This window comes from Macaca thibetana, chromosome 17 (assembly GCF_024542745.1).
Source record: "Macaca thibetana thibetana isolate TM-01 chromosome 17, ASM2454274v1, whole genome shotgun sequence".
Classification (NCBI taxonomy): domain Eukaryota; kingdom Metazoa; phylum Chordata; class Mammalia; order Primates; family Cercopithecidae; genus Macaca; species Macaca thibetana.
This window is the reverse complement of record NC_065594.1, coordinates 67,521,020-67,534,275: the sequence shown is the minus strand read 5'-3', so window position 1 is coordinate 67,534,275 and position 13,256 is coordinate 67,521,020. Positions and strand designations below refer to the sequence as shown.

The window sequence follows — 13,256 nt, the reverse complement described above, 5'->3', positions numbered from 1 at the left end:
AAATAATAGAATGCAAAAAGAAAATAATAAATATTAATTTGAATATTTTGCCAACAAAACAAGCTATTAACACACATGTAAATACGTAAGGCCAGAAACTGCGATCTTGGATTAAATTCTTAAATTGTAACTTTTTTCACAGTACATGTGGATGTTCTCATTATAAACTAGTTTGATTTTCTTACTAGTATTGAACAGTGGTGAGGAACAGACATGAGTTCCCAGGAAATTTTTCAAAATTTTCCACTTTTCATGTGTAAAGGTGATAATCTGGACTGAAGAGAAGACATGTTCCAAGTCGGCTATCTATGCTAAGGTGGTTTAACTTATAACTTCAATCAATAGTTTAGCTGTAAATGATTTTTTTATATTAGCATACAAATTATCTACATTTTCTTGGAATATGTTTATTTTCTCTTATATAATTTAAGTATTTATGTCATAATCACATAGACATTGAAATAATATTTTGTAATATCTACCTGGAAATATATGAGATTTATGCAACACATTAAATCGAACAAGCACAAATAATAAGCTTAATTTGCACCCAAAATTTAATTGATGCCTGAAACATTATAGATTTTGTTCCCCAAAATTCTGTGAAGATAATTTGCAGGGTTTCTTACTCCAGTCATATACTACTGATATGCTCAGTCTAATTATCTACTCAGTGAACAACTTAAATCAACAAAAAATCAAACATTCAACACTATACCACCTATATTCTAATGTGTAAGTTAGTGTATTGGCAGGAAGCCATTGGTAGGAGGAAAAAAATTCATTTTTTAATTCTGTGCAGTTTCATGATTCTGAGATAAGGAACATTTTTTCACATTTATGAAAGGATGAATTTACTTTTATCTTCTTAATACAGTAGGAAAATATACAAATTAAGGGTAACTTTTAAAAATCGATCTATAAATGTTATTTTCAAGATTAAAATAAGATATTGGACATCTTAGGAAGGGTAAAGATAGAAATGAACTACCTAAAGGGAGTATATGTGACAAAAATATGTAAAATGATGCTGGTTTTACAATAAAATTTTGCAAATCTTTGAAAAAATGTATACATCACTGAACTTTCTTTGAAAGTTAGTTATATTGTCCAGAACTGTCATTAATTTTATGTAATTCTTATCTTTTTGTTTTATGCATCAATTAAGAAATAAAAGTAAGTTACATGGAGGATTCCACTTTACATTTATATTTTATAATTTATAAAACTGTCATACCTATATATAAGGTTGAGGAAGTGATATTGACATTAAAAAAATAAATGCCTGCCGCTGTGAATAACAATCTCAATTGTGAAGTCAAATGCTAATTTCTTTTTCTTTTCTAATCCTGGATCTAATATACAGGAGGTAGATGAAGAGCAAGCAATGCACTTTTCTTCGTGATAATACCATGGCATTATTGAGCTTATTCCTTTCCCCTTTAAAAAAAAATTTAGAAAGGAAAATGTTGCAAAGAATATGAATAGCTTACTGTACTTGGTCAATGTAGCATTACAATTTTTTTTTAATCCTCGGGGAAACTGGTACCACCTGTTCAATCTGAATTCAAGTAGTTACTGTCAATTTTCTCATGGGTGAATGCTGCCTCTTTGTGGCAGAATGCCATGGAAATTGTTCTTTAAACACAAAGTTCACGAACGGCCCTTGATATTGTACAAATTCCAGGTGAGGTTATTGGGAGATCCACCTATAGCAATGAGGCACATAATTGAAACATTTCTTATCCTTAAATTATAGTCTAAACTCACTAGAAAACCTTATTCAAAGATGATGAGGTCATATCCACCAACATTTTGAGCATTTAGAATACTGATCAACTTTAGATAAGGAATCCATCATAATTGTTGAAGGTAGTTTTACACAAGTTAAAAATATGAAAACTATGGAAAACTGTAGACTGAATAAATAATACTGATATGACAAGTACATCATATTAAGAGAAAAGTGAATATGCAATATATTACTTACCATGCACCACGTAGCAGATGAATACTTCAGTAAGGAAACAGTTACATCATTGAAAATATAATAAACACATTAAGTGACACATTTAGAAAACCATACTTCCCTGAACCAACAAAGGCATACATTACATATATATGTAATATATGTTTATATATATATATATGTATACTTTAAATTTTTGCTGATTAGGGGAAAAACATTTTGTATTAGGAATAAAGTTTAGGAACTACTTCCTAAATTGTTAATGGTGGAGATTCTATCAATCACACATAGGTAAGTATTTTGCACCTTAAATAATCATTACTTCCATCCCTCATATTTGACATAGTTATCAAGTGTTTATTCAGAAACTATTTAAAAAATTACATGTGCTGGGATACATATGAGACTGTAACAACAGTAGCCCCATCTTACAGAGATCCTGTTTGTCATTATCATCATTGCTTGCTGCCCACAGGGATAAAGACATCGTATAGAGACTTGTACAGTCCATGATTTGGTCTTCTGAGGTGCCAGTACATGTGGATCTGTACAAATGCAACTGGGTTTGGTTAAACAATCGAAAATCGGCTACAATAGTAGTCAAATCAACATGTCATTTTGGTTCACTAATAAAAATAACTTTCAAATCTTTTCTAATAAAACCCAAAACTTTCACACAATTCACACTGGAATGGCCCAATTAATTGCCCTATTTTTTTTTTAATGCATTGGGATACAATCAGATCTTTCTTCTTAAAAAAAAATACAGATTCAATTGGGTGGGTTGCATTGGCTTTTAAAGATTTTGCCATTAAATTCTCCACATTTTTAATGATTGAAAATGCCTTCCTGATACCACGTCAGTTTTAGAAATGCAGATCCTAATACATTTCGACACCTCTGCAAAATCATAGGCTAAAGTGAAGGAAAGAGGAATGCTAAATGTGCATATAAAAATAGGTGCTACAATAAAATATTTGTATATCTCATCAATAAGTTATTTTGACTAATCAATTATGGATCATATAGCTCTGTAATTTTAATGATTTGTCCACATCTATGGTGATCCTTTACAGGATCACAATATTTTTTTAAATTCAAATGTCCAGAATGCATACAAACACATCCTTTAAAAACAAAGAAAAGGAATGAGAAGGGAGGGGAGGGAAGGAGAGAAGGAGAGGGGCGGAAAAAGAGAACAAATTTCCTATTAAAGTTGGGGTGTGCTAAATTCTCCACAAAAGCCAGTTAGACCCACCCATGGCTTAAAAGGGGAGAAACGGAGGTGGGGCGGGAGAAGGGGGGAGGAAGCAAAAGAGGAAGAGTAGAATCTATGCTCTGCCATCATCCACCATTCTTAGCACTTCCAACCACTACAAAAACGACTGCGGCCTTTCACAAATCACCCGCGCAGCAAATTGCCCTCCTTAAAGCCCTTCTCCACACCTGCCCCACACGCAAGAAGAGAAAGTGATGTGCCCAGTTTACACAAATGTTTCCCACGTGTAAATTTTAAAGGAAATTGCACACCCTTTGCGTATCTTCCACCGAAGCTGAGAAATCCCGTGCCAAGGCACTTCACCCTAAACGTTGAAACAACACAATTAATCAAATGTGTTCACCGTGTGTGTCAGCTTGCTTGTTTGTTTTAAATGCAAAAGCTCCAAGGGAGTTTCTTTGCTTTTAGAACTGGCTAAATGTGGTCTGTTTTTCCAGCACTTCGAGGTAGTCCGGCTCAACGTTTAGTTTTGCTTTTAACTCCAGATATTCGTTCCGGTTGGGTTCTACAAAGACAGCACTCGGGGGGCTGTAGAGCACCGGTTCCCGTAGCCTGCTGTCCCCTGCCCCCGGATGCAAATACTGATGGGGGCGTCTCAGGTCATAGTTGGGGGAGAAAGTGTAAGCAGCGGGGCTGCACGGGAATTTGGGATATTCCGGGAGGCTATTGCCGGCGGGGGTGGTGGAGCAGTGTTTGTCTGGTTCTAAAATGCCCCTGTAAAAGCGGTCGGCGTCCTGCACCGGCGACAGCAGGTCCTCCCGGGGCTCGATGGTGCTGACGCTGTAGGCGGGGCTCCGCAAGTGGTGGCTTTCCCGCCTCTCCTCCTCCCCGGGCTGCAGCTGCAGCTGCGGCGGGGGCTGCTGCTGTGGCTGCTGCGGTGGCGGCGGCGGCTGCTGCTGCTGCTGCAGGTGGTGGTTGCTGCTGTAGGTGACCTTGAGCTCGTGCAGGTCTTTGTAATCCTCTACGGAGTTGCCCTCTCGGGAGCGGTAGATGGGGTTTTTGCACATGTGGCCCAGTGGGTGGGGGATGTATTCATACACGTGGCCCGCGGGCGTCTTCACCTTGGGCAGCGCGGGCCCGCGGTGATGCACGTGCGCGTGTGGGTGGCCGCCCGCACCGCCGCCGCCGCCGTACACGCTGTACTGCATGTTGAAGGAACTCACGTCGGAGTTGTTGGTGCTGGTGTGGTCGCTCTGGTTCTTCTTCCTGCGCTTCATGACCAGCACGAAGAGCCCAGCGGCCACGAAGACTGACATGATGAAAACCAGCAGGAGGCTGAGGATTAACACAGACAAGGGCACCGACGACGCCCCTCCGCCTGCGCCCAAGCCCGCGGGGGCCCCGGTGCTGTTCAACCGGACCGCAGGAGTCACCGCGCTGGTCCTCGCAGGGACCTGGATGGAGGAGGGTGTGGGCGTGGAAACCACTACATCTGAATAGTCAGGGCACAGCAGCTCCGACTTAATGGAGCGCATGTCTGTCTCAGCGAATTTCTTGGGCGCCTTACAGATCACCTCGTCCACTAGGACGCCCACTTTGAGCTGCTCCACCCACAGCTTCATGCCCACAATGTCGCAGGTACAATCCCAAGGGTTGTCGTGGAGGTCGATTTGGATGAGTGACTTCAGCTGGTCCAAAACTCCACTCACCGGCAAGGAGGTGAAGTGATTACTCCTCAGGTTTAGCCTGAGGAGGGTCAGGCCAGAGAAGACGCCCGAGGGCATGGCCTGCAGGAGGTTGTTATTCAAGAATAGCAGCTGGAGGTTTGGGACCGGGTCAAAAGTTCCAGACTGAATCTCGCGAATGAGATTGTACTGGAGGAAGAGATACTGCAGGCTCTGCAGGCCATAGAATAACTCCGGGCTTAGCCTTTCGATCCTATTGCCATTCAGGTACAGGCGCCTCAGGTTGGTGAGATCCCCGAAAGCGCGGTCCTGTATCATCGAGATGCGGTTGTTCCCCAGGTGCAGGAGGTCCAGCCCCGTGGCCTCCAGGAAGTCTGTCCTGCGCACGACAGCGATATAGTTCTCTGTCAGATACATTTTCTTGGGGTTGTAGGGCTTGGGCTGCAGTTCAGCGATGCTCTCGATCTTTCGCTCCTGGCAGTTTACGTTGAGGCCCAGATCAGAGATCTGCAGGTTGCAAGTGCACGCGGTGGGACACTCCAAAGGCACCGGGGATTTGGTCTGATAGGCGATGCTGGGGCCATAGTTGCTGTAGCCCAAGTCCTTGGAGGGCTGCCGAGAGGTGGGGCGCACCCTGGGCTTGTTGGGTTGGCGGGTCCCCTTAGGGGGCTTCAAAGGGGGTTTGTAAACAGCAGAGGAAGAAGTGGCCACAGAATTCACTGAGGCCGGGGTGGTGTGTAAATACCCCGTGGTGCTCAAAGGCGTCTGCGGCCTCATCTCGTAGTCAGAAATAAGTCTCCTTGGGCACAGTTCCTGCTTGGATACTTCATCCAAGTCCCTGCCGTGCAAGCGGAAGGGGGTCTCACAAACCACATCCCCCACCAGGGCTGAGTAGGAGATGCTGTCCAACCAATCCTTTAGAGAGATCAGCTCACAAGAACAATTCCAAGGGTTTTCCTCCAGCTGTAGCTCCACAACTTTATCCATGTGCTGTAAGAGCCCCACGTAGGGCAGAAGTTTCAGCCTGTTCCCCCGGAGGTCCAAGTGCGTTAAGGGCACAAAACGGAAAAGATTGTTGGGTAAACTGGACAAAAGATTGTCATTGAGGATAAGCACCTGCAACAAATGCAGTTTCCCAAAAGCATTGGGTTCAATGACGCTGATGTAATTGTAATCGACCTGTAGGTACTCCAGGTTCTCCAAGCCAAGGAAGGTATCATCTCGCAGAAGTTCCAGTTTATTATTGTTCAGATGCAATCTCCTCAAACCCCGTAGCCCATGGAAAGCCCCGGTCTCAATGTCCTGGATAACATTGCTACCCAGATGCAAAATTGAAGCCCCAGTGTAATTGACAAACTCATTGGGATAGAGACGGTTCAAAAGGTTTCCTGACAACAAGAGGTGGTAGATTGGGAAACGGGGAGGGCTAATTTCAGAGAGACTGATGATCCCGCGGTTTTCACAGCTCACAGTTAAAATGCCGTCCTTTTCCTCACAAGGACATGCATTGTCACAGATTTCCCCATAATAATCGATGGTTTCTGCACACGAAAGGACGAGAGATGTTACAGCAAACGCTAGAGTCTGCAGCATCCAGCTATGCATTTTTCTGTGAAGGTCCTGTTCCAAAGTTACTGGGGGGCAGCAAGTGTGCATTTTACCTCCTGTAAGGGAGACAGAAAACAAGGAAACAACAGAATATGACAAAAATTTAAGGGATCAGTCAGAAAGTCTCTCTCTTAATATTATTACTCTAAAACCCAAAAGGAAGAGATATAAATGACACACACCCCCCAGTGAAACATTGACATTCTCCAGATTTTATTAAAATCTATTATACATTTTGATTTAAAGGTTGATTTCATTTTTTTTTTAATGAGCACACCACAAATATGCTGCTCCCTACAAGAAAAGAGCAGGTTAGATAAAGTCCCATTTTAGTTTTCTCTGCTCCCCCCTTTTCAAAACCAATCCATAAATATACATAAAATGGCTGTCAGTTCAGTTTCATGGTTCTAATTTAAGAAAAAAGAAGCACCATTTTACAAGGTTCCCCACCTCACCTATACCCAGCCCCCTCCCCCCTTTCTTTCTTTCAGAACCTCTTCAGGTTAACAGTTCACCATGAAGGTCTCTTATTTTCACAGAGAGGCAAGGAGCCAAGATACTTGGGGAATTTTAAACCATCGCTAGAAATGCCACGGTGGAACCTAAAGGATACTTTTCAGAGGCAAAAAGGGTGTAATATAATGCATCAAAGGAGCCCTAAGAAGCTCTTAGATCACCAATTGTCTTCCGGAGCTTTGAGTAAGGAGAAAAAGGAGAACGCATTTGCTTTGATGGTGGACTTCACTACCACGCTATTAAGCACATCAGCGTCCTAATTGCATGCACGGTGCCACTTAGCAGCGCTTCCCTGAGAGCGCCCTGCGACCACTTCTCATTGATCATGTCAGCGACGCTACCAAACCGCATCTTTAAGCCACTGAAATAGTTCTGCACGACGGATTACAAAGAACTCAGCGAAGGTATCTGCAATCTCCGAATACCTCCTGATGCCTAGAGTTTAAAAAGGACGTTCCTACCGCTTACTGGGAATCAGTAAACCAAGGATCAGTGCCAAAGCCTCGCTTACCTTGGGCTCCGCGTCTATTTGCAACGGTAATAGCAAGGGTTGCACGGAACTACCACCTCGACAGCATCCCCATCTTTGGAGTTGCTTATTACATTTAATTGTTAACGCTCCCCTCTCTCCTTTTTTTAATCTCAGGGAAAGGACGCCTGGGTTGATTAAAAGGCAAAATAGAAAGGTGGGAGGGAGAACTGTAAGTGACTTAGGCCAGTTATTTAATATACGAATTTCATCTCCCACAGGAATCAATGTGACCCCCTCCCCCCCTTTTTTCTTGCTCTCTTTTTGTCCCCTTGAAGGCTTCCTTCCACTTCCTACTTCTGATCAACAGCAGCACTCTTAAAGAAAGGACATAAATGGAATGAGCGTGTGTGAGTGTGAGTGTGTGTGTGTGTGCGCGCGCGCGCGCGCGCGTGCACGCTGCGTTGGTTAATGGGGTGGGGGACATTTGATAGAAATGCTGGGCTCTAGGAACCTACGCCTTTTCTCTGGTCAACCTTGCCTTTGCCTCACTACCGAAGTCTAATATCAAATTGCAACTCCAAACTAAAGCCAAGATGTTTCCGAGACAGCGGTTTCAAGCCTGGAGACCTTGCTCCTGATCCCCAAGTCGACTCCAGCCCGCGTTATTAAACACCCCTGCATTCACACGCACATGTACCAGTGTGCCTGCGAATCATTCACGTGTGGCCACCCAGACGTGTCGAGACGAATCGGAACCATAGTGCATAAACCTCGCAAGTATCCCCGACCTCCCAACGCAACGGTAAACGTCTCCCGGCTTAAAAGCGGCAAAAACATCCCCAGTGAAAGCAAAACGTTTACCTTGAAATTTCAGTTCTCCGCTGGATCAAATCCGCACATCCATTCAGCGAGGTTGGGTCCCCTCCCCCTCCCTCCCTGTGCTTCCCCGCCACCATTCACCTCCCACCCCATCTGAAAGCCCATTGCAAATTCTGTCCAGCCAGTATTAAACTCCAGCGTTTACAACTTTAATTCAGTTCTAGTTAGCAAGGATCGAAGAGCTTCCTCTCAACCCACCCCCTTTCCCCTCCTCCTTGCTAGCAAAGGAGACCAAAAATTTGAGAAAATAAAGTTGAATGAGCCTGGGAAGGCTGACATTCTGACGGGGAAACGCACCTCCGATGGAAATTCGCGGGTGCGCTGAACATTCTCAGATTCTCAGATTTTTTTTTTTTCCTGGAGGGCGGGGGCGGGGGGATTATTCATTTTCTCCCAGAGAATTTAGGTACTGGATCACCGCCCTGTACGTCCCCGCATTAAGCAGCATGGAGCCACTCGTACTGGAGCCCAGCACCCAGGCCGAACCGGAGGCTCCGGGCACAGCTGCTCAAGCGGCCGCCCAGGGAGAAGCACCCGGAGTTCCAGGACGCGAGGCTCCCCCTCCCCCACCCCGCCCCAAAGAGAAGGAAGGGAAAACGGAGGAAGAAGGGGAGGGAGGAGAGGGAAAGAAAGCCACCCCGCCACACACACACACACACACACACACACGCGAACCTCTTTTGCAAAGTAAACGATAGACTTACCCCGTTTCACATCTCCAAGGCCCACTCATCATAGCCATCCTTTAAAAACACACACATACACAAAAACCCTCTTTGGGGTATGCATTGGGTTTCTCAAGCCCAGGCAGGGCGAGGTGACCGCGAGTAGCTGGGTCCCAGAGGCTGGAGGAAAGAGGCGCCCGGACGCCTCCAGCCCGGGGCCGCCGCCGCGGTGGCGACCGCGGGTTCCGGGGCTCCCCAAACGACTCTCCCCGGGTCTCTCCGCGGTAGTCGGAGCGGGCAGCAGGGTTGGGTGGGGGGAAGAGCGGGGGGCGATCTGGAGCGGCGGGATAGGAAGGCAGCGGGAGGGGGCGGCGGAGGTCCGGCTGGAGAGGCGCCTCGCGGTAGGGGCCGGGAGCCGGAGCCGGGCGGGGCGGGGAGGGGGAGCTGCTGGGAGGGGAGGCACGGAGCGGGAGGAGGGGGACGCGGAGAAGACTGCCTGGCACCGCCGGCCCAGCCAACGTGACGGTCAGCCCCGCCGAGCGCTCGCACCCGCTCACACTCATGATCACTCGCACACTTGCTCCAATCCGTGTTAAGGCGCGATCGCGGGGTCCCTGGCAGCCTTCGCTGCACCCTCCCCCAAGTGGGGTACTCACAGTTCCCATCTGCAAAGGGGGCAACTTTCTCCGACCCAGCTGTGGCCGCCGCCCCCTCCAGCCTCCTCCAGCTCCTCGCACCCTCGGGCCTGGGTTCGCGCCGGCCGGCCCTCCCCTCCCCCCTCGGCTCTCCTCGCGGTCTTCACCACATTCCCCCCTGGTCAGTGGCGCACGCCCGGGGACCAGCCAGAGGGAGCGGGTCGCGGGGGTGTGCATGCATCTCCCGCCTTCTTCTTGCAGCGCACACTGTACATGGTAGTGAGGGGGCGAGCGAAGGTGGCACCGGCCCCTCCGCTGCTCCAGCGAAGGCGGCGGCTGCAGCTCCTGCTGTGTCCTCCGCCCCCAGCGCAGCGGCGACCACCTCGTTGGGATCCCGCCGCCGCTGTCCCCGCGCCGAGCCAGCCGCCGCCGCGGCCCCTAATTAGTATTTGAGAGGCTCCCTCATCCTTTTGGCAGTTTCATCCCTCACGGTGTTTGCAGGTTTTTTTTTTTTTTTTCTGTATCCCTTCCCCAGATGCGGCGCACAATCGTCATTATTTGGAACTCTCTATCACCGACATCCTTTGGGGTTTCTGGGGGAAGAGGAGGGGAGGGCGGGCAGGAACCGCGTCGTTCTATGCCTGTGGCTTGTCCTGGCAGCACGGTGGCTCTAAAAAAAAACTCCGAGAAAGTCGCGTCTTCCTCCCGGTCGCCGAGGAGGTGGCAACACGGAAAGCAACTCCGGGTCTCTGAGACAGCTGCTCCAGAGCGGGTGCAGGGCCCAGTCCAGTGCACTTGTTTATTGTCGCGCCTCTGGTGCGAGCCAAGCTGCAGCAGACATGGTGGGCCCGGGGCGAAGCGGGCGCTCGGTGGCCGATAGATGGCAGCCGAGGGCGAAGGCGTCCCTGGGCTAGGGCGGCGCAACCGGAGCCCCCTTGGATGTCACATTCTTGGGAGACAGAGGAGTCTTGGACCATGTGCGTAATACGAGCGTGGGACTGTGCAATTCTTGGATTGGGAAAGGGAGGAGTGGAAGTAACCCCGGCGGTGCCAGGTTTGCTGGTGGTCAGGAACAGATGATTCCAGCCCAGGGATGATCGCCTGCCTTCCTCCTGCCATTTAGAATGCGGCTGTCTCATGTACATACTGTTAAGGATCCTGGAAAAGGGAGTGGTTCCTCCTAGCTGCAAACAAGGGCGCTACTTTTCTTTTCTCTTTTTAATAGAATTACGTTTTATAGGTGTGTCTAGGCAACACAAGGGAATGTGAAAGACTGTCAGAGGGAATGTTTTTGAATACATTTGGTGTGTACTAAAAAGCTGGAAAACCCCTAAGTAAATGCAGTATCGATAGAAAGCGAGTTTCTTGAAGAGTCATCTGCTAAACTCTACTAGAGTCATCTCTACAGTAAGTATTCTTGGCTCTTTCCATGAAACCAGACACTTCCATCCCCCAAAGGGGGTCTTTACATTCATAAGACATGTTTTCAATGTTTGTAATATTAGACCTGCTGTTCATCAAAGCTATAAGAGAAAAGTTGATCATCATAAGTGACTCAGTGCAGACTGAGTGCACATGTGCCTGTTCCTTTGATAACTATGTAGTTAGTTTCTCCATGTAAATATATTTTACCCACTTTATTTTGGAAATAGTTGATATTGTTTTATTCTTAGTAATATTTGGGATAATACTGTGTTATAATATTCTGGTTAATCATATTTAATATTAATATAGAGTCCGATAGTATGTCTATGTTCCGAGACGTATATATCTCTCAGGCGATGGACACTGCAGTCTCTTGAGGTATTGCAATCTTTCTTGAACTTTCCCCTGCATATGTTGTGCAAATATATATATTTTTACTTTATACCATAATTACTTTATTTGGAAACAATTTTGTTTGAGTGTGGGTTATATTTAAGGCAGAGGAAGGAAAGAAGTAATAGTAATTTCAGATAATAAAAACAAAGTCTTGTAATGGAACGTTTTATTAAATTTAGAAACATTTGACCTAGGAATGATAGTCACTAGCTATAGATACATTGCATAAACAATTATAACTTACACTTCATCCACAAAAGACTTATTCTGTATTTTTATTTAGTCATTAACTTTTAACACTATATAAACATTTTAGAAAATTTATTTTTAAGTGTAAAATTACTTCTATATTTTCAAAATGAAAATGTAATATTTAAATTTAAAATTATATAGGAATTACAGCCAGAAGCCTTTGGAATATAACTATTGAGTCCTATCAGAAACATAATTTTCAATATTGATTAACTTTGTAGAAGTCCTGAAAGGTCCTAAATTGTCTTAATCGATTATTTATTTTTTCAAAATAGCTTAAATAAAGCTATTGTATTTTATCACTGTTCTAAATCTTCATAATTATATTCAATATTAAAGTTTAATTCATGGTTTTGTATTATTTTATTTTAAATACTTATTGTTCTAATTAAAGTAAGTGTTATTCAACTAAGAAGTATTAAATATGTTTGGAATTAGTTTAAGTTACGGTTTTGTTGGAAACACTTATGCTAATAATCTAGTTTATCTCTTGTGGTTCAAATAAGTAAATGATGAAAACTTTCTACCATTAACTCAACAGTAAGGGTGGCCCCAGAAGCCACCACTACCTTTTGCCGCTAGGTGTCTCTGTAAGATGCTCTGCAAGAAAATGAAATTTTAGAAAATACTGTGGCATGAGTTCAGAACAGAAGAACACAAGAGGGAAAACATCATAGATATAAGGAGAAGCCTCAGTTATTAATCTGTTTCTTTATTTGCATTGAATGTTGACTATTGCTTAGAAAATATATAAATGAATTATATAAGAGTGCTCAAATATGAGCAAAAACTTTTACCTCACATGAACAAACGTATCTATGTTTTAGTCTATATTAAGCAACATATGGTCATATGTGTACACATGCTTTCAGATAGCACTCAGATACGGCACTTAATTACATAGATATATTTGGCCATTGTAAAATTAAATGATTGATCAAATATATCTCCCCTGAATTAAGTTTATTAATATTAAACATTATTTGATGGAGTTGGATGTGAAAGTCACATTTGTCCAAATGTTTGCAAATATATTTTTTCATATTAGAATTATCTATTGAGAGAGTATCATCATAAATGCATATCATGTGGGGAAATATATTTGGAAATATATTTGGCAAATATATTTGGCATTTATACTGCAAATGTAATTGTCATGATCAATATGGTCATAATTTGATACCTGCAAATTTAAATTTAAATTTAAAACATAAGTAGCATACTGGCCACTTAAAATTGACCGTATATTTTTGTAAATTTATATTTATTAATTTCTAGAATTATTATTTTAGTGCTTTATGAACACAGAGGAATTATTATATTAAGTACATTTCTTAAGATAACACTTATCACATTTGTGTATCGCTGTGTGTTATCTTTAGAATATTAAAATGCTTAGTCAAGAATTATGGTGCTTTAAGAAACAATCTAATGAGGATTATAAACAAGGAAATTCTTTATTAATCATTGCATGACTTCATAAGTATTGGTCAACATCTATCTAAAGCCAGTAGAGCTTGCAATTTTGTTGCTGT

General features: G+C 44.2%; 1 protein-coding gene and 1 long non-coding RNA gene across 2 annotated transcripts in view; both read right to left on the bottom strand.

Annotated features, from left to right (window-relative positions):
- LOC126940661 (uncharacterized) overlaps positions 1 to 9,288 on the bottom strand; it is a 52,557-nt gene extending 43,269 nt beyond the window's left edge. Inside the window, exon 1 of the long non-coding RNA XR_007720859.1 lies at positions 9,053 to 9,288. This is a non-coding gene — a long non-coding RNA (uncharacterized LOC126940661). The remainder of the gene's footprint in view (positions 1 to 9,052) is intronic.
- On the bottom strand, positions 2,306 to 8,393 carry SLITRK5 (SLIT and NTRK like family member 5). Its single transcript, XM_050766699.1, has 2 exons — positions 8,331 to 8,393; positions 2,306 to 6,537 (listed from the first exon to the last, which is right to left on the bottom strand). Exon 2 carries the CDS (start codon positions 6,527 to 6,529, stop codon positions 3,653 to 3,655), a length of 2,877 nt encoding a protein of 958 aa, XP_050622656.1. The 5' UTR covers positions 6,530 to 6,537; positions 8,331 to 8,393; the 3' UTR covers positions 2,306 to 3,652.
- Positions 9,289 to 13,256: the final 3,968 nt, after the last annotated feature.